At 44.5% G+C, this 21277-nt stretch overlaps 1 protein-coding gene across 2 annotated transcripts in view; it reads left to right on the top strand.

The window, feature by feature from the left end:
- The window catches only part of LOC112252585 (G1/S-specific cyclin-D2), a 203656-nt gene extending 185407 nt beyond the window's left edge, over nucleotides 1–18249 (top strand). For both annotated transcript variants that reach the window (XM_024423928.2, XM_024423927.2), the window contains 2 exons: nucleotides 5658–5806; nucleotides 13543–18249. In XM_024423928.2, coding sequence (XP_024279696.1) covers nucleotides 5658–5806; nucleotides 13543–13716 — 323 coding nt within the window. In that variant the 3' untranslated portion in view covers nucleotides 13717–18249. The remainder of the gene's footprint in view (nucleotides 1–5657; nucleotides 5807–13542) is intronic.
- Nucleotides 18250–21277: the final 3028 nt, after the last annotated feature.

The following is a 21277-nucleotide window of genomic DNA, read 5'->3' as shown; positions in this document are numbered from 1 at the left end:
GAGAGTCAGTCGTTAGGTAGGTAGGGAGAGTCAGTCATTAGGTAGGTAGGGAGAGTCAGTCGTTAGGTAGGTAGGGAGAGTCAGTCGTTAGGTAGGTAGGGAGAGTCAGTCATTAGGTAGGTAGGGAGAGTCAGTCGTTAGGTAGGTAGGGAGAGTCAGTCGTTAGGTAGGTAGGGAGAGTCAGTCGTTAGGTATCTCAAATATGCCCTCTCATTTTCTTCCTGAATACCTGTTGGATGGAGAGTTGGAGAGTCCCATAGCTTCTCTAGTGAGATACGATTCAGACTCTACTGGACTGCATGGCAGAGGTCCTTCATCTTTATTACCAGTGTTTGTTAACTGAAAAAGCTTCCGATTTGATTAGTCAGAGCATCCAATAAATTGCCCTCCTCCTTCTCCTCCATCCAACGATCCTCTCTCCGTCTCTGTCTCCGTCCGCTCCAACTCCATTGACGTCTTCAGCATCAATGGAGGAATGGAGGAAGTTTTCTCACAGTATGCACACAGGAATGTGATACACCATGTGTCATAGAATGGTATGTCCTGAGCTAGCCTCACTTTACTGTGGTAATCAGCACCTCATCTGAAAGACTGGGAGCAGTTCGCCCATACATCCACGATAAGTCCAAGGAATTCATTTGTAGACGTTGCACTTGTCCTAGCAAGTCTCTGATTTGAGCCTCTACCTACTTCAAATCAAATTAATTTATATGGCCCTTCGTACATCAGCTGATATCTCAAAGTGCTGTACAGAAACCCGGCCTAAAACCCCAAACAGCAAGCAATGCAGGTGTAGAAGCACGGTGGCTAGGAAAAACTCCCTAGAAAGGCCAAAACCTAGGAAGAAACCTAGAGAGGAACCAGGCTATAAGGGGTGGCCAGTCCTCTTCTGGCTGTGTCGGGTGTAGTCGGAAGTTGTACTTGTACAGTTGAAGTCAGAAGTTTACATACACTTAGGTTGGAGTCATTAAAACTTTTTTTTCAACCACTCCACAAATTTCTTGTTAACAAACTATAGTTTTGGCAAGTCGGTTAGGACATCTACTTTGTGCATAACAGAAGTAATTTTCAAATAATTGTTTACAGACATATTATTTCACTTATAATTCACTGTATCACAATTCCAGTGGGTCAGAAGTTTACATACACTAATTTTACTGTGCCTTTAAACAGCTTGGAAAATTCCAGAAAATGATGCCATGGCTTTAGAAGCGTCTGATAGGCTAATTGACATCATTTGAGTCAATTGGCCTACCTTCAAACTCAGTGCGTCTGCTTGACATCATGGGAAAATCAAAAGAAATCAGCCAAGACATCAGGAAAAAAACTGTAGACCTTCAGAAGTCTGTTTCATCCTTGGGAGCAATTTCCAAACACCTGAAGGTACCACGGTTCATCTGTACAAACAATAGTACGCAAGTATAAACACCATGGGACCACGCAGCCGTCATACAGCTCAGGAAAGAGACGAGTTCTGTCTCCTAGAGATGAACGTACTTTGGTGTGAAAAGTGCAAATCAATCCCAGAACAACAGCAAAGGACTTTGTGAAGATGCTGGAGGAAACAGGGACAAACGTATCTATATCCACAGTAAAACCAGTTCTATATCGACATAACCTGAAAGGCCGCTCAGCAAGGAAGAAGCCACTGCTCCAAAACAGCCATAAAAAAGCCAGACTACAATTTGAAACTGCACATGGGGACAAAGATCATACTTTTTGGAGAAATGTCCTCTGGTCTGATGAAACAAAAATTGAACTGTTTGGCCATAATGACCATCATTATGTTTGGAGGAATAAGGGGGAGGCTTGCAAGCCGAAGAACACCATCCCAACCGTGAAGCACGGGGGTGGCAGCATCATGTTGTGGGGGTGCTTTGCTGCAGGAGGGACTGGTGCACTTCACAAAATAGATGGCATCATGAGGACGTAAAAGTATGTGGATATATTGAAGCAACATCTCAAGACATCAGCCAGGAAGTTAAAGCTTGTTTCCAAATGGGTCAAATGTACAATGACCCCAAGCATACTTCCAAAGTTGTGGCAAAATGGCTTAAGGACAACAAAGTCAAGGTATTGGAGTGGCCATCACAAAGCCCTGACCTCAACCCTATAGAAAATGTGTGGGCAGAACTAAAAAAGTGTGCGAGCGGGGAGGCCTACAAACCTGACTCAGTTACACCAGCTCTGTCAGGAGGAATGGGCCAAAATCACCCAACTTATTGTGCGAAGCTTGTGGAAGGCTACCCGAAACGTTTGACCCAAGTTAAACAATTTAAAAGTAATGCTACCAAAAACTATTTGAGTGTATGTAAATGTCTGATCCACTGGGAATGTGATGAAAGAAATAAAAGCTGAATTAAATCATTCTCTCTACTATTTTTCTGACATTTCACATTCTTAAAATAAAGTGGTGATCCTAACTGACCTAAGAGGGGGATTTGTACTAGGATTAAATGTCAGGAATTGTGAAAACTGAGTTTAGATGTACTTGGCTAAGGTGTATGTTAGGAGTTTTTTTCTAAGGGGGCGGACATTATCCACGAGGAATAACATCTGAGGTTTGGAAGTAAAGTAAATGTTAGTGGCTGGTGGGTTTTGAGTTTGACCTGAATGTTGTTCTCATGACATGAGAAATCTCCCTGAGCACAGCTGGGGTTTCTGGGTAAAGATGCCTCGGGTCAGCTGTTTATCCAATCTTATCGGTTGAATCCTGTCTAGAAACAAAACACAACAACAGAAAGCCAGGGATGAGGGATTCTAACTGGGCTCCAAACAAAAGCTGCCAATTCATATTCTTCCAGTTCGGAGGGGTCTGCGTCCTCCCACGCTAAGCCAGAGTGCTGTTGCTCAAGTCTCTGGGTCGCGGTGGTGCAACACTGAAGCAAGTTGTTACAGGATCCAACCGTTAAGGAGGATTCCTGTTTTTGTTTCTGGCAAATCACTGTGCCTTTGGGGCTGTGCTGTGGTGACCCAAAACTCCTTTCGTCTTTCAGGGTTTCTTTTTTTCAGTTGGAGTCGATCTGCTATTATGGAATAGGCAACGTTATGAAACCTGCGAAGATAAGAGTGGCAGATGAATATTTCATAGGAAAGGAACTTTCTCTTTCTATGCTACAGTAAGCATACTGCAATACAAGTCAAAGTTCACAGTTGTGAAGCCTGTAGTGCCTCATCTCTCTAACCCATGCTAGTTTACAGTCTATCTAAATGTCTGTGAACGTTGTGTTGGCTACCTTGCCCTCTCCATTAGTGGTGAGAAACAGCATAATGCCAGGCCCCAAAATGATGTTTGTCTATGACCTTAATGAATCAATAGAGCCCAGGTCCTCAAAATGTACCTAGTAAGGAAAATAATAACACACTTTAATAATACACATCTGTATAGAACACAGGCTTTTGATTTGTTGCGCTAGACATTATTTTTTAAAAACTTTTTGGCTGTTACTCAAGTTTAAATGTGTAAACAGTGCATCTCACCCACCCAGGAGTTGGCCCTGGTGAGCATGGCAGGCCAGGCAGGCAGGCTGGGTGAGCAGAGTGGAAAGGAGTGGAGGCCTAGGGATGGATGCTGTGGAGGGGGGAGGAGAATGAGCCATTGAACGGGGGTGAGAGATCTGAAGGCCGGGCCAGCCAGCCGCTGCTCTCAGGGAGCTTTCCATCGCAGGCGTCCCCACTCAGGCTACATACACTGTTTATCTTCTGCATGAATATCAATGAGGCTAGCCTAAAATACGGCCATTCTTCCCCCACTACATGCAGCAGTCACCACTGACCCACCAGCCCCAGAGTGACAGGCTCCGTCGGCTGCACGCGTATGCCCCTTGTTCTGCAACAGACCTGTCTTGTCCTCCGGGGGCCAAAAATCTGCTTGCTGCCCACTGCTCCACTTAGGCCCCTTGCTTATTTTGTGTATTCGTGAGCGTGCGCACATATAGGCTTACAATAGGTCCATGTATGCCTTTGTCCCTTTTTTTACTATAGAATGCTCTGCTGTTAAAGTCGTGATGTAAAGCTCTGGGTTCTCTGCCCTCGTTCCTGTTGGCTGGACGTTGTCTTTAATAAATCGGCCCGTGGCAGTGGCCCAGCAGCTAACCCAGGGGTGTATAATAAGTTCATTTATTTGTCAACACTGAGCCACAACATGAGAAAGCGCCTGGCTCCGCACGTTTAAAAGGCTGCTATCAAAGGACCTACCTCTTTGATTTGGAGAGAGAATAAAGAGAAAAGGAAGCACTCCCCTTCAGAGCCACACACACAGTTTGCTTCTGCTGTGGAGTATGGCAATATGTAAATGTGCCGGCTGTTTCTCTATGGCCCTGTCCACTCCTCAAGCCCATAGGTGGTCCGGCTACAGTGATAGCTGTGGGGGGAGGTGGGAGGGCTACATTTTTCTTCTACCAAAAACTCAAAAGGGTCCGGACACGGACTAGAGAGCAATGTGCAGCAGAGCGTTGTCCCCCCACACCCGCTCCTCCCTCCTTGTCCCCTACTCTCCCACTTGTCCCTACTCCCCCCACTACTCTTTGTACAGCCGTCGGATAGAATTGGTATCAGTGGAGAGGGTCTGTTGCCTGGTCTCTCAATTGGGTGAGATGAGGTGATGATTTCAGACAATGGAGCCACACACTCTCCTGCCTTTCCTCTCTCAGGCCTGCCGCTGGCTGCACTCAATCAATATGCAAATAAATAGGAGCTCCGATAACACAGGTCACTGGCTGTTGTAGTAACAAGGAGCTGGGCATGTATGTCACCTCAACCAGCTTGTTTCTGGAAAGAAGGGACAAAAATACAGGAGAAGAGGGATAGACAGTGGAGTGATGGAGGGAAGAAATTGAGAAATTGGGGGGGGACAGGCTTAAAGGAGTAGAAGGATTTTTTTTTCTCCCTTCCTGGTCTCCTGGGCCATTCACGAAGCTGTCTTATTTGCATTATGAATGACAGTGAGGGGAGCTAACAAGGTTGTTGGTCTTTGAGACGCACGCCTGTGACCACACGTGGAAAAAGGACCTACAGCAGTGAGCATTGGCAGAGGGACTGTGGATCTTTATCCCACCCTTTCTAAGCGCTATGGGGCTTTTTTTCAGCCAGCGCACGGTTTACTCAGGAGCTGGAAGAAAAGGTGCCAGACCAGGGAAGGTGATTGGGGCAGAAGGGTGGAGGAGCAGGGGGGTTTGGGGTTTTGCCTTTCAGCTCTTTTTTACAACCCTCATTACACAGGGCCCTGGTCATTAGTGGGAGCCAGAGCTAAAGGGGATTATTTATGACCGCCAGATTAGCCAATCAGATTGTCTCTAGGGGGAGCATACTGTCTGTACCCCTATTGTGTCCCTTGAAGAAAACTATTCACGTCTCACTCATTAAATGTAGTGGCATTTGATGGCTCACCTGTAGTGTGTGTGTGTGTGGTGTGTATCTCTGGAAGTGTGAACCAGTGTAAAGGTGTTTGAACTGGGGATATGTTCCTCTAAAATGGACATGTTTTAAAGCTTTACTGCTGGGTACCTTTTTGAAATCGGTTTTACCTCTATAGAACTGTTTTTGAGCAGATGGACAAATGCTTCCTCCATTACAGCCATTTAGCCTTAAAGTACAACTTTTTCATGCGTGTGTATTTGCATATGACTCATCAGCATGTTTTTTTTGTCCTCCAACAGACTTCAACTTCGCAATGTACCCCCCGTCCATGATCGCCACAGGCAGTGTGGGAGCGGCTATCTGTGGCCTCCAGTTGGACTCGGGTGACCAGTCACAGTGGGGGGACAGTCTCACAGACCTGCTGGCCAAAATCACCAACACTGAAGTGGTGAGTGACCTGTCTTTCTATCCAAATCTGATTTAGGAGAATGCTCTTTCAAATGATGTTTTATTTTTTTCGTGGATATTTTCTCAGCCTGATCAAGTAGAGTAAGAGCAGAGGTTGACGTCTATTCACGGACTCTTTCTCAGAAGCATTATTCAGTTGGGTATATCTGAGTACCTGCACTTACAGTAAAGTTCATTTGAAATATGTGAGTCAAAGTTGAACCACAACTAAGTCTTTGATCCATTCAGCCAATCAGCATCTCCTACAAATTATGATTTATTTTTTATTGGGCCAATTGTGCGCCGCCCTATGGGGCTCCCAATCATGGCCGGATGTGATACAGCCTGGATTCGAACCAGGAACTGTTATGACGCCTCTTGCACTGAGATGCAGTGCCTTAGACCGCTGCGCCAGCCCATACAGAAATACCTCAACCACTGATTTACGATTGATAGACAGCCTTTGACAGGGTCTGTCAATCGAAGCGTAGCTCATGTTTCACCTAATTCATCCTAAAAGGTCACATGCCACATCTGCATGGAGTTGCTATGCAAAGGTAGTGAAATGACATCCTGTGGTTTCCCCCTTCAATCCAGGTTAGTTTCTGACAGCCCAGGCAGCAGCCCACGCCTGATATAAAAGAGCTGTTAATCCACGCAAACTGGGGAAGCAGAGCCAGGCCGCCCTATGTGTGGTTCTGGGGGGAGAGCAGCACTGTGGCGGGGTGGTGGTGGAGGGGCGCTCAGCTCAGTCCAAACACAGACATCCAGGCTGGGCCTCAGCTGGCTCCTGTGCCTGGCTTTCGTCAGAAGGGGAGCGGGGCGGAGCTAGCTGGGTTATCTGCGGGGGTGGGGGAAGGGTCTGCAGGATGGGGGTTGGTGAGGGAGGGCGGGTGTGCGGGGTGGGGGTGGTTAACAGTGCTGTCATTTAAAACAGACTCCCTGATGTCAGGCGCTAACCTCGTCTGTTGGTAGCATCCTAACATTCCTGGATCGTGTGTTGTGGGCATTCCTCCTGGGAGGCCGGACTGAGTGACCTGAGGGCTGCCTGCTCTGTCCTGAATGGGGGCCTGTAATGCCAGCCCACCCTGCTGTGGCTTGGGGAAGAGGAGACCTAGGGGCATGAGGGTGGGAGGCCAAGGCTGCATGGGCCTCTGTTCTGGTTGGCCCTCTCTGGCTAAACTTAACGCCAGACAGAGCAAGAGACGGACTCTGAGCCTCACAAGGCCTTTCCCGCTGTGGGGAGAGGAGGATAGGAGGGGAGAAAGCTGTTGAAGTGTGAAAAGGGACACCAGGGAAGCATGGCCAGTGTCCCGCCTCACTTGCGATGATTACCCCCTCTCTCTCATGCCCAATAATGCATCTCTGCTGAAGTCTTGCTCCGTAGCCGAGGAAAAACAAATAGCTGGCCTAAGCAGCACAGGCCCTCTGTGTGTGTGTTGGGACCCAGGGGTGTTAGGTCTGAGGCAAGGGAGTTGACTGCTGGCTCCATGATCAGTTCCTCACATTCCTGGATGCAGACAGGCCATGGATTCAGAAAACACCAGAGCAGGGACGCCCCTTGTGATGCAACGTATGCCACGAGTCCGAGGAGCTTTAGTACAACGCTGCTACAGTAGACTGGTCTGCCAGAACAGCATTTTTGGAAAGAAGATGCTTGACAATGACTTAGCACTGCTCTGTCTATGGTCTCGCTATAACAGAAAAACAGGAGTTGGTGATTACTGGCTGTGTCATTTCACACCTTTTCCAAGCTCCGCCACTTAATGCTCCGATCCTAATGGCTACCGCCACCTCAATGATCGATTTGAACGCAGTCATCAGTGTGGTACGAAACGGAGTAGGAAAAGTGCACACACATTTGGTTTGGCGCGCCGGCTGGGGAGATGGCACGGAGCTGGGACGGAGATGGCCAGGCAAAATATGAAGTAAAGCCTGGCTGCCGATGCCTACACCGCCCCTTGGCACCCCACTGTCATCTGTGGTGTCCAGAGCCGGAGGTTTTCAGAGGGGACATGCAAGGGGGCCAAGTCACCGTCTCCCGCCGCCTGCCGCCGCCCAGAGGAATTTGTGTATAGCCTTAGATACACCTGGTGTGGCACAGAGAGCAGCCAGTCGGGCACAGCAGCCAGTTAGTGAGACTTCACGCCAAGCCATGATGGGCAAGAGGCTGGCACGGGGGAAGAATGAAAACTGTGTTTTTAGGAGGTTTTCGATTTGTTGGGATTTCCTGTAAGACCTGAGGGATTCTCTGTCGCTGTTTTTTTTTGCTTTGCTGACATCTACGGTGCTACCGTCTGCCATTTGGTGCGTCTGTTTTGATTCTCAACATCCAAGAAGCCGGAAGCATTGCCAGTGAAAGGTAGGACTATAGAAAGTGGTTTGACAGAAGACATACTGTAGCTCCATTAATCTGAAACATCCATTGAAGCTCAACGCGCAGAAGGTCCTTCTCTGTTCTAGCACACAGCAGGCTGAGACAGGAAGAGAGGAAGGGGGAGACGGAGGGGCTAGAATACTGTTTCCTCGTTTTTGTCTGCTTTTCTTGGCAAGCTGCCCCTCTCCCTCTCTCCCATTCATCTTTTCTCTCAGAGTAGCTCACCAGGACACAGGAAACACACACACACACACACACACCCCTGTCCTCCACAGCCCCTTCATTCTATCCCTGACCCCCTCTCTCCCTTTTCTTCCCTTCCTGCACCCCTCCGCTCATCATCCAGCCCTCCTGACTCACATTGCGATCTTCTCTTAGCCAGTTATTTCTAATTTCATCTGGAATTTGTGTATATTGAACAATGATGTATCTATTAATGTGGGTGTCACTCTTAGAACTATAGCCAAAGGGAATGGGATAGCACCTTGTGATGCTCAAACATGACATTGCTCAACATGGGGTCATGGGTCATGGGTTCTACATCGGGTCATGGGTTGGGCATACCCTCCAGGGTAGGGCATGACACGCCTCCTAAACACACAGCATGCTGTCTCAGCCTCGGTCTCGGCACAGACTAGCACTGCCTAGTGTGGTACAGTAGTTCAAAAATTCCACGGTTTCACACATTTTTCCCTCTGGTTTTGGCAGTCTGCTCGACTTCCTCCTTTGGGCGCTGTGACGTCACGGTGGATGCCCGTGGATAATCCGAGCAGCGTGGTTCCTCCTCACATGGCTGTTTGATTAGACTGTCAAAATCATCTTTATAGATGTGGCTGTCTTTGGGTGGAGTTCCGTTTCAGTTTCAAGTTTTAACGTGCACAAGTACAGTGAAACGCGTTTTTAGCTCTGAACCCAACAATAACGTCAACAATATCAGTGTAGGACTAAAAATAACATAAGGTAGAACAAAAACACATGAGGGATAAAAATAATAAGAACATGAGAAGTAAGAATGCTATATACAGGGTCAGTCAGTTCCAGGACCATATTTACAATTAAAAAATATATATTTTACCTTTATTTAACTAGGCAAGTCAGTTAAGAACACATTCTTATTTTTAATGACTGCCTAGGAACAGTGGGTTAACTGCCTTGTTCAGGGGCAGAACAAAATATTTTTACCTTGTCAGCTCAGGGATTTGATCTCGCAACCTTTTGGTTACCAGTCCAACACTCTAACCACTTGGCTACCTGCTACCCCATGTGCAGGGATACTGGAGTGGTAGGGGTAGATACTGTACTGTATAAGGGTAAGGTGACTAGGCATCAGGTATAAGATAAACAGAGTAGCAGCAGCGTATATGATGATTGCGAGTGGATGGGCGTGTGTGTAGCGTTAGTATGGTGTGTGTGTGTGTGTGTGTGTGCGTGTGTGCGCGTGCGTCAGTGTGTGTGTGTGTGTGTGTAGGGCCCTGTGAGTGGGCATAGAGACAGTGCAAAAATCAAATACAAGGGTCAACTAGCCATTTTGTTAGTGATTTAGCAGTCTTATGGCTTGGGGAAGAAGCTGTTCAGGAGCCTGTTTGTGTCGGACTTGAAGGGGTGGCAGTGGGGGAATGGGGACTCAGGTTTGGCTACAGAATTCCTACTTTGTTTCCAGTGTATTTCCAGCGCTGCCTTTCTTAGTATCTAGATACCTAAAAACCTATCTGAAAACAATATTGGTGTTTCCAGTAGTCACACATTGAAGCCATTAAAGGTTCTCAAATGAAGCCTGTGGGCCTTGGCATTAGGTCCAATCTGCAGCTATAAAGAGCAGCAGAGAGGGGAATGTCTTTTAAGAAGTAAAGGCCTGCATTCTTGCGGTAAAACACAAAACATGTTTTGTGCTTTTTTTTCTTTTTTTACAACTATGGAGCACATGTCAAATCAAAACAAATCAAATTTTATTTGTCACATACACATGGTTAGCAGATGTTAATGCGAGTGTAGCGAAATGCTTGTGCTTCTAGTTCCGACAATGCAGTAATAACGAACAAGTAATCTAACTAACAATTCCAAAAAAAAACTACTGTCTTATACACAGTGTAAGGGGATAAAGAATATGTACATAAGGATATATGAATGAGTGATGGTACAGAGCAGCATAGGCAAGATACAGTAGATGATATCGAGTACAGTATATACATATGAGATGAGTATGTAAACCAAGTGGCATAGTTAAAGTGGCTAGTGATACATGTATTACATAAGGATGCAGTCGATGATATAGAGTACAGTATCTACGTATGCATATGAGATGAATAATGTAGGGTAAGTAACATTATATAAGGTAGCATTGTTTAAAGTGGCTAGTGATATATTTACATAATTTCCCATCAATTCCCATGATTAAAGTGGCTGGAGTAGAGTCAGTGTCATTGACAGTGGTTGGCAGTAGCCACTCAATGTTAGTGGTGGCTGTTTAACAGTCTGATGGCCTTGAGATAGAAGCTGTTTTTCAGTCTCTCGGTCCCAGCTTTGATGCACCTGTACTGACCTCGCCTTCTGGATGACAGCGGGGTGAACAGGCAGTGGCTCGGGTGGTTGATGTCCTTGATGATCTTTATGGCCTTCCTGTAGCATCGGGTGGTGTAGGTGTCCTGGAGGGCAGGTAGTTTGCCCCCGGTGATGCGTTGTGCAGACCTCACTACCCTCTGGAGAGCCTTACGGTTGAGGGCGGTGCAGTTGCCATACCAGGCGGTGATACAGCCCGCCAGGATGCTCTCGATTGTGCATCTGTAGAAGTTTGTGAGTGCTTTTGGTGACAAGCCGAATTTCTTCAGCCTCCTGTGTTTGAAGAGGCGCTGCTGCGCCTTCCTCACGATGCTGTCTGTGTGAGTGGACCAATTCAGTTTGTCTGTGATGTGTATGCCGAGGAACTTAAAACTTGCTACCCTCTCCACTACTGTTCCATCGATGTGGATGGGGGTGTTCCCTCTGCTGTTTCCTGAAGTCCACAATCATCTCCTTAGTTTTGTTGACGTTGAGTGTGAGGTTATTTTCCTGACACCACACTCCGAGGGCCCTCACCTCCTCCCTGTAGGCCGTCTCGTCGTTGTTGGTAATCAAGCCTACCACTGTTGTGTCGTCCGCAAACTTGATGATTGAGTTGGAGGCGTGCGTGGCCACGCAGTCGTGGGTGAACAGGGAGTACAGGAGAGGGCTCAGAACGCACCCTTGTGGGGCCCCAGTGTTGAGGATCAGCGGGGAGGAGATGTTGTTGCCTACCCTCACCCTGGTGGGAAGTTGGGGACCCCTGGAGCACATGTTGGTGGGAAGTTGGGGACCCCTGGAGCACATGTTGGTGGGAATTTGGGGACCCCTGGAGCACATGTTGGTGGGAAGTTGGGGACCCCTGGAGCACATGTTGGTGGGAAGTTGGGGACCCCTGGAGCACATGTTGGTGGGAAGTTGGGGACCCCTGGAGCACATGTTGGTGGGAAGTTGGGGACCCCTGGAGCACATGTTGGTGGGAAGTTGGGGACCCCTGGAGCACATGTTGGTGGGAAGTTGGGGACCCCTGGAGCAGATTATGGGGATGCTGGGTGACGGTCGGGTTTCCTCCAGGCCAGACGCCTGAGGCCCCCTCAACATGTTACAGCCCCACTCCTAAGCCCACTAACCCTAGCCCTCACACAGCCTTGTCACATCTGTCCCCATCCAGGGTCACTACAGGTAGAAAATCAAAGAAATGTCTTAACTGTTATTTGGATATGAATTTAGCCCATTGATCTGATTAATTTGCCTTGTCCTCAATTGGGCGCAAATACAGAATCATAATAATTTGCTCAGTTAATCTAGCCTAAGTAGTGCATTATAGATGTGGCGTTCGTTAGCTCAAGGCTCTTCCTGGAGATTTTGGCATTGTGACCTTTGACACGGTGACCTTTCGTCACTCAGCCGCGTTCAACTCCTGAGGAGCAATTCCCATGTGATAGGCCTCTGTTCTCATTTCACCAAGGCAGCAGGCAACACTTGCCCAGGCCCAGAAGCCATATAAACCAGGTTCAAACAGTGGCCCATCAGGTTTAAATTACCTGTAAATGTCAAAGGAATGTTCCCCTCTCCATATGCTTCTGGCCATGGGGCTCTCTCAGTCATATTTCCCACAACCACCCCTATGTGCTTAAAGGCCCAGTGCAGTCAAAATGTAGTTTTGCCTGTGTTTTCTATCATATTGGAACAACAGCTGATAAAACTAAACGCTGTAAAAGTGTGAGAACGTTTGGTCAGTGTGTTTTTTCTGATATAGTTCCTGTTTGAAAATACAATCGACACATTACCTTTTTAATCAGCAGGTTTCGCGTGGGTGGGGTTTTGGTTTACCTGGGGACATCTCCAAGTGCTATATTAGTTAATAAACAAATAACCAAGAGAGTTCTAAATCTCTCTGCCAGACAGTCATAGCAAAATGTTAGTTTGAGAAATTGTTTTTTGCTAAAAAGCTACTTTTTCCTTTTGATAATTTTAATGGAAAACTAATATAGTAAGGTACTTAATTACCCAGCGATGATTTGATATTGGGCCTTTAAGACCAACAGAGGACAGGGGGAGGCAAGGCTTTGTGTGCATTGCTGTTTTAAACCACCAGAGGGCAGCAGTGTCATACACTGCAAGCCATAAGCATAGTTATTACAGGGCAATCTTATGTTAATAGTCAGATCAGAAGTCTTCCTATTTAATACTTCCAACCTGAGAGCTGAACCTTGAGGCCACAGCAGGCTGACGGGGGGCTCAGGAGTGTTGAGAGGGTGCTTTCTCTGGAGGATTCTCAGGTTCCATCGGCTCTCTTTGATGCTGAAACCCAATCTGCCTGGCTCTCAGGTGGCCCCCTGCAGGCAGAGACTGGCTCTCGTTAAAAAAGCACCACCTTTGTGTTCCCACAGGATAGTGGATGTAATTAACATAGCTGAGCTTCAGCACTGGGGCCTATACCTGTGTTTTCACCGTTGTCAAGGCTACTGGTGTGTTGTGCGTGGGATAAAATAGGGAGATGGGGGAGGCGTTCAGTGCTGGGCCATAGTGGGCTGAGGTAATGCTTGGCCTGCTCCTTAGCTGTCTGTGGGGGCGGCAGGCAGGGTAGCGGTCATCCAAACCCTGCATGGACCCGGTTCCCAGGGGCTCCGTACAGTCAGGAGACTGAAGGTCTGTGTCACTTCTGTTCTGTCAGGGCTGGGGCTATGTATTATGGAAAGGATAAGTTACCTTATAAAATAACAGGCAGATAAGTGGCTGTGACCCTATATATTAATCAAGTAATCTACAAAATATTCCAATGTTTGCATTGACGGACATGTCTGTTTGGTTGTGTGTTGCAGGACTGTCTGAAGGAGTGTCAGGAGCAGATTGAGAGGGTCTTGGTGAGCAGCCTGCGAGAGGGACGGCAGCAGCAACAGCAGCAGCAGCAGGTCCAGCGTGGCCCCAGCAGTAAGACCATGGACGAGCTGGATCAGTCCAGCACCCCAACGGATGTTCGCGACATCAACTTGTGAGCCTGCAAAAAGAGAAGCAGCGCATCCGGAATACGCATCAAATCAACATAAAAAAAACGACAAAAAACAAAAACAACAAAAACAAACTACCCCTTGAAAAAAAATGCTTGCTAATTTTTTTTAGAGATTTTTTTATTTTGTTATATAAAAACATGCGCCCATGTATTGTATGAAAGGAAAGCTATTTTTAGATATAAAATAGATATACTTTAAAAGCTATGAATTGATATATGGACGCTCTATGGTGCCTCAGATATACAGAAGGCAAGCCAATTATATGTTGCGTTCTGTTTTTGATTGTATAGTCATGATAAAGTTATATCGAATAAGACAACAATAGCTTAATGAGGAGTTCAAAAATGTTTGGGGAGACCATTCCAGGCTTGCATATATGGGATCACAATCGGGGCAAGGTTTTTCTGTGTTGTTTAGTTAATTATTTTGGTTAATGTTGGTCTGCCAGAGATAGGAGCCCAGTAAGGGCTCCGCTGACCGTGAATGGCAGGTCTCAACGTGGCATAGTTTGGCTGTGTGTTGGGGACGAGGGGAGCACTTTGCAGGAATTGCAGAGTGTTGTGCTAAGAAAGAGACAAGTAGGGTCCATGGAACAGCCAAGTATATAATAGTGAATTACATTATTATGATTATTATTATTAAGAAACGTATTTGTGAATACAGAGTAATAGACGTCAATAAGCTCTTTTTGTCAGGCTGATTGTTCGTGTGGGTGTGTGTGTGTGGGTGGGTGTAACTGCCATGATGTGAGTTTTGTATCAGCTCAACTGTGTGTGTGTGTGTGTGTGTGTGTGTGTGTGTGTGTGTGTGTGTGTGTGTGTGTGTGTGTGTGTGTGTGTGTGTGTGTGTGTGTGTGTGTGTGTGTGTGAGTGTTATGGCTTGGCGCTTGAGTGGAAAGACTAGACTAGTGGTAGACTATGGAACAGACTCATTCTCTGCAGGGCATCTATGTTATATCACTGCCTTAAGTTAATATGCGTTGTCGGCCGACAAAAAGCTGGGGGTCTGAGTCCACTTAGTGGGTGAGAGAGAGAGAGAGAGAGAGAGAGGGACGGCTGTGTTCCCTCATTTTTGTCTAGAGGAGTTTGGCAATGGACCATCTGCTTTCAGAAGTTTCATTCGAGGTGTTTGTGTTTTTCACTGCCAACATACCAATCAAATAGTGTTTGTATTTTTATGTTGTTTTTGAGTTTTTTTGTTATTTTGTTACGGAAGGAGCTTCAGGCTGCTTAGCGTCAGCAGGGAGGACTGTGTGCCCCTCTTGATGGTACATTAGTATCTCAGAGGAGAGGGGAGGCCTGTGGTCTGTGGTGGTTGTATGGGGTCTGGGGGGTGGACAGGTATAGATGGAAAGAAAGGGTTTGTTTCAGTGCAGAAGCATGTTGCTGTGTAGAGGAAGGAGATGTAGTGGAGTTGCTGAAAGATACAGGAGAGGAGCCCAATGGCCTCATATGACATCTATCTGATTTCTGCGTTTTGGGCAGACTGAGGCCACGGGTGGCAAATTAGGATCAAAACCAGACTCATTATTTGAGAATGAACTTTCTGGGTTCATTAGAAGAGAGGAAAATGTATTGGAGCAGGGGAAGATTTGTGATCAATGCATCTGTAGTCCCTCATAGAGTTGTTTCAACGCGCCTGTGATTTCAACAGCAAAGCACTTTGAAAACACGCTCCCCAATGGACAAATGAAATGGTTACGGTGTGGGGATCTATGGATGCTTTCTGTTTTCTCGTTAGCTTTTACTTTGTAGGGCTGGTTTCCCACATTCAGATGTACCCACTTGGCAAGCAGGTGTCAAAATAATGCCTAACACCTTATGACATGAGGACATTCCGATCTGAAAACATTCCGAAATAAAGAAAAGTGCAAGGTGAAAGGAGCGTCTGACCATTTTTCGTGTGTTTTAACAAATAACTAATGTCAATTAAAAAAAATGTTTTAAAAGGCTACAGACGAGGTTAACGATTTAGTTTTTATTTGAGAAGTTACCACATTATAAAATATTTGTTCTACTTGAATTTTCTATTTGACCTGCTTCACAACAACAACATAAAGTCACATGGGTGGGAACAATACAGAAAACGTTATCATAGAACATCTGGTGTTCTGAGGGCAAATGAGGTTTTCTTTCAAAAAGATGGAGCTGTTCTATGTTCAACGCTACCTTATTGATGGTTTTGCTAGTAGAGCCTGGCCTGTTGTCTTCGGGTGATGCCCCTGTGTGGCTGTGCTGTCCCCGAGGCTGTGCAGGCCTGACTGATGTCTGTGAACCCGTAGTGATAAAACTCTTATGAAAGTTCTATCTCTGCGTGTACCCCTCTCGTCCAGTGAGATTTGCTGCTTCAGTCACTTCATTGGCATGGGGTTTGATCAGTCACCCAGACGTCAGAATTAGACTAATTCACTTCCAAGACTGACACAGGGTACATCGCCAGCACAAGACAGCCTTGATCACGCAATATTCTCATTGCTACATTTAAAGGTGGATCGAGGTTTTGGTGTGGTTTTTTTGTGTGTGTGTGTGTGTGTGTACGTTTGTTTGTGTTTGCATGTGTGGTAGGTATGAGGGGAAAATGAGGATTCAGTGTTTTAGCAGGCTACTCAAAATAAATGTTTTTCAGGAAAACGTTTTCTAGAAACCAATCTTATAAACAAGGCCATCTTCAACCTCACCAAAACTAGCCCCTGTTCATCATTGTCAAGGATGTCTGCCCTTTTTTATCCTCTGCAAGCTCTATTCTGAGCATAGATGATGATTTGTTTGTTTTTACAAAGTAGTTGACTGTGTTAGGTTTGAATTTGTATTTAGACCACCTTCAATTTGTGTTTTGTTTTATTTTATGGGGTGTCCAAACCCTCAAAACCGTTTGTAGAGTGTTTGTAAGGGGTTAGATACTGTATTCCAAAGTGAAGAGAGATAGAGGAGGTGTCAAGACATCAAAGTGTCAATATTTTTATTGAGTTATTATTATTATTGTCTTTTTGCGCTGCTAAAAGCTATGATTTTGTTTCATTCTTATATACAAAAAAAAAATGACATTACTTAGTTGTGATGTGTCACTTGAGTGTGCTGCTATTTTATAAACATTTGTATTATAATATAATTATTTTACTGCTTAAGAGATACATTCAGAATACTGAAGTAGATGGTAATAGAAGAACATGACATGAGTATTTGACTGGAAATGTTCTTTGTACAGGTTGCTTAGATAGCATGTTTCTTTTCCTTTTGATCTATTTTGCTCTACTTTCTCAGTCACATTGCGGTATCTCTATACCTCAGGTTTACTGGACATAAAAAGAATATCTGAATACCTCACAACTCTACAGTTTTTAGGGAGCCTGGGAAGGGTAACAGTACAGTAGAAAGCACAGTGGTTTTGTCTGTTGTGAAATGTACTGACCTTGTTGAGTGGCAAGCATGCAAGGCTCCCGTCTGGACTTAAACCCTAGTGGAGGGTGCACAACAACAAGTCAACACTTCCTTGGTCAGTTTAAGTTGATGGTGGTGCTAATTGTGAGACTCGTGTGACAGTCATTGCAAAGACAAATGTGAAAATGTCTCAAATATCATTGATGATTAATTACATGGTTTGTTCCAATTAATGTCGATGGATTTTGATTCCTAAGCTTGATTTGATGAGCTTAGTTGACCTGTGTGTTCCAGGTGGTCCTATTGTCTGGAAAACCAATACAAAATGGCTAAACCAATCAATCAAAAAGCTCACCACATACTGCATCTGACATGAGGAAGTGTGTTTCAACAGCGGGGATTTCCCTTTAGTTGTCCCCCTTCCACTAGAAGTTACATAATGTACCTCAGAAATGTCTGTTGCACAACCTCTGTTCAATAAACTTCTGCTTTAAAGAGTCTGACACCATACCAGTCCAATGTTATTCTAATTTCTGTTTTCTTTTTGTAATGTTATTATGGTTAGTGGAGCAGATTGTAGGATGTGATTGTGTACATAAAGTGAGGTGAACACTAGAGGTTGCTGTAGTCATGAAACCAAGAGGACTCGAGAGCTGTTAAGTGGAGTGGAGCTGAGATTGTGGGGCAACTGAGGATACTGCAGTCTGGTTAAGGGCAAAAAAACAGCAACGAATTAAAACAAAAGTTAAGAAGACGGACCCCCTGCTTGAATACCAACCAAAACTTGCTATTAAGAATGTGTTTGTTTCTGTTGCTTCCCCTGTATGACGTCCTCTGAAGTGTTAACACACTAATCAGTCAGGTTTCAAGCAAGTGGGATATTGGTGTCTGTCTGAGTTTGTCCTCTGACTCTGGGGCGCTAAGGCACTCTTATGCAGCTTCTTGTTGGGCTGTTTTTTAGGGGGACTGGATCATGTAGGCCTAGTAAGTGAATAAGTTGGTTTCGAAGTTAGCGTTGAATTCAGTATTGATAACTTCTGTTTATGATTAATCAGCTCTTTATTGGTCTGTCTGAAAGGATCCCTTAAAGTGTTAAGGGTCAAGGCATGCTGTACAATCAATAAACTCACCATGAATTAAATATATTGTCTCTGCTCTTTTTATGGTTATGACAAATTGCTTTACTCTTTCACTTATAAAATCTTCTCTCACTCATAAAGTCTCTGAGGACCTTTATATTACAAACTGTTAGAAAGGAAATAATAAATGATGTAGGCTACATTACTCATGGATTTGTTTTAAATAATATACATAATGTACAGACAAATTAGTTTGACTTCATTTGAAATTAAATACAATTTATACAATGCTATCTCACACTTTTTATATATTTCCTCGACTGCAGAGTGCATTCCCCGTAGACAATACCCTAAAGTAGCAGGCGTGAAAGAAACGCCTGAGCTGTGTTCCTTTCTTTCTGGTCCTGACGAGAAAAAAACTTTGCACACTCTTTTCAGGAGGTTCTCTTCTGCACTGTTAAACCAATCCAGTAAATGTGGAGGAGGAGTTCAAATGGAATGTTAACAAAGATGTTTTATTATATTGACAAGATAGTCGAGTGTCCGCTCTAACAACTGAAATACATATACTCAAAGATGGAAGGCAGGCGGGAGGAGGCGAGATCAGGTGGGACCCTTCTAGCCAATGAAAAGGAAGATACGAAATGCCACGTGTGTCCACTTATAGCCAAGCGGTGAAAGTAAAGCGGTACTCTTAGGTACAGAGCCGGACAAAATAATTAGATGTGACAAGACTGTAACTACCAATTCGATATCATGAAAATTTGGGAGAAAAAGTGTTAAAAGTACACAACATCAACAAATAGAACAACAAATAAAAAGGATTTTAAAAATAAATAAAAATACATGAGCCTATCACAATAATACAAATAAATGTCAAGAAAATTGTAGGCGTTTACACTATTATTTATCATTATGTATGTCCAAGGCATGAAAAATTAGGGAATGGACTTGAGAACGCATGGTATAGCCTATACTCCAAAATGCCATGTGGTTCGAGGATAACATAACATTTTTGCCAAGGCAGAGATGAGTGGCTGACACAGAGACACACGTGGACAGCAGCGGACGCATACATTTTGACCAACTGACAATCGCCAAATGCCGTTACTCTTTACAGGTGTTTTGTGTAACAGATGTCACTTTCGATTCATCACTGCTTGGAGGCTAGAAATGTGTTGCTAGTGGATGAACTTGAGCAGAAAGCCTAGTAAAGGAGCCCTTTGAAGTGATTTTTTGTGTTAATGATTGGTTGTGTTAATGCCACAATAAAAGCTCATTTATTTAAAAATGTAAATGGTGAATCTTTAGGACTAGGCTCACAGTAGCTATTGAATTAATAGGGATTCTACATTGGAAAAAAAAGATATGAACGCAACATGCAACAAAATTCTATGATTTTACTGAGTTACAGTTCATAAAAGAAAATCACTCAATTTAAATAAATTCATTAGGCCATAATCTATGGATTTCACATGACTGGGAATTCATGCAGACTCCTCTGAACAGTTGTTGAGATGTGTCTGTTACTTGAATTCTGTGAAGCATTTCTTTGACCTGCAATCTAAGGCACAGTTAAATCTAATGAATTTATCCTCTGCAGCAGAGGTAACTCTGGGTCATCCTTTCTTGTGGCGGTCATCATGAGAGCCAGTTTTATCATAGCGCTTGATGGTCTTTGCGACTTGAAGAAACTTTCAAAGTTCTTGACATTTTCTGGATTTACTGACCTTCATGTCTTAAAGTGATGATGGGCTGTCATTTCTCATTGCTTATTTGAGCTGTTCATGCCATAATATGGACTTGGTATTTTACCAGATAGTGCTATCTTCTGTATACCACTCCTACCTTGTCACAACACAACTGATTGGCTCAAACGCATTAAGAAGGACAGCAATTCCACAAATGAACTTTTACCAAGGCACACGTGTTAATTGAAATACATTTCAGGTGACTACCTCATGAAGCTGGTTGAGAGAATGCCAAGAGTGTGCAAAGCTGTCATCGAGGCAAAGGGTGGCTATTTGAAGAATCTCAAATATAAAACCTGTTTTGATTTGCTCAACACTTTTTTGGTTACTACATGATCCAGCCTTGATCAGGAGTCCCATAGGTGAAGCACAATTGGCCCAACTTCGTCCTGGTTAGGGTTTGGCAGGTGTAGGTCATTGTAAATAAGAATTTGTTCTTAACTGACTTGAAATAACAAATTCCATATGTTATTTCATCGTTTTTTTTCTTCACTAATATTCTACGATGTAGTAAATGGTAAAGATAAAGAAAAACCCTTGAATGAGTTGGCGTGTCCAAACTTTTGACTGGTACTGTATGTCATTCTATGATCAGGTCCATATAGAAAAATGTGGCGCACGTGCTTGAGGTCCTATACCTGGAAGAAATAAAAACCTACTTTCACCCCTGCTTATATCAGTGCATTTGTAACAACCTAATCATTACAAAACTTAAATTCGATCAAATAAGCCTCACATAGCAAATTAGCAATAAAAAAATGTTGTTGACCAAATTTGACACTCATTGACCATACAAAAAGTCCTGTCTTTGTGATATTATTTTCGTGGACAGATTTTGGGCGGAGTATACCCTCTCTCTTCGCCTCTTACTCTCCGCTGTCACCTTGTTAATGTCCAAAAGCGGAAGACCCGTCACAGGCTCTCTTTCCATTTCCCCTGAAAACCATTATTTTTCTAATCCCGAACCCGTTGAGGGTGGGGTCCTTACTATACAGAATCATTGGGACGTCCCTGTCCCATAGAAATTGATTTTTTAAAGGGGTTAGGGTAGATTAAGGTTAAAGGTGGGGTCGTCCCAAGGATCCCAGATAGCACTAACCACGTGTATACTGTGTTTTGCGGGTGGTTTTGGAAGAGAGCTAGCTACACTTGAATAACTTTAATTTCAAGTGCATCAACTACCTTAATGCTTAGTTTACCTTTGCCATAACGATAGTCCAACAATAAATGTGAATTATTCAGAAGATACTTCGGTCACTTCATTACTATTCAGTGTCAGTTGACGTTTGCATAGGCTGCTACTTTTGACTACAGTGAATGGCAAATAGCCCTCGGGTAT

This window comes from Oncorhynchus tshawytscha, linkage group LG06 (genome assembly GCF_018296145.1).
Source record: "Oncorhynchus tshawytscha isolate Ot180627B linkage group LG06, Otsh_v2.0, whole genome shotgun sequence".
NCBI classification, from domain to species: Eukaryota; Metazoa; Chordata; class Actinopteri; order Salmoniformes; family Salmonidae; genus Oncorhynchus; species Oncorhynchus tshawytscha.
The sequence above is the reverse complement of the archived record's forward strand: the minus strand, read 5'-3'. Positions and strand labels throughout refer to the sequence as shown.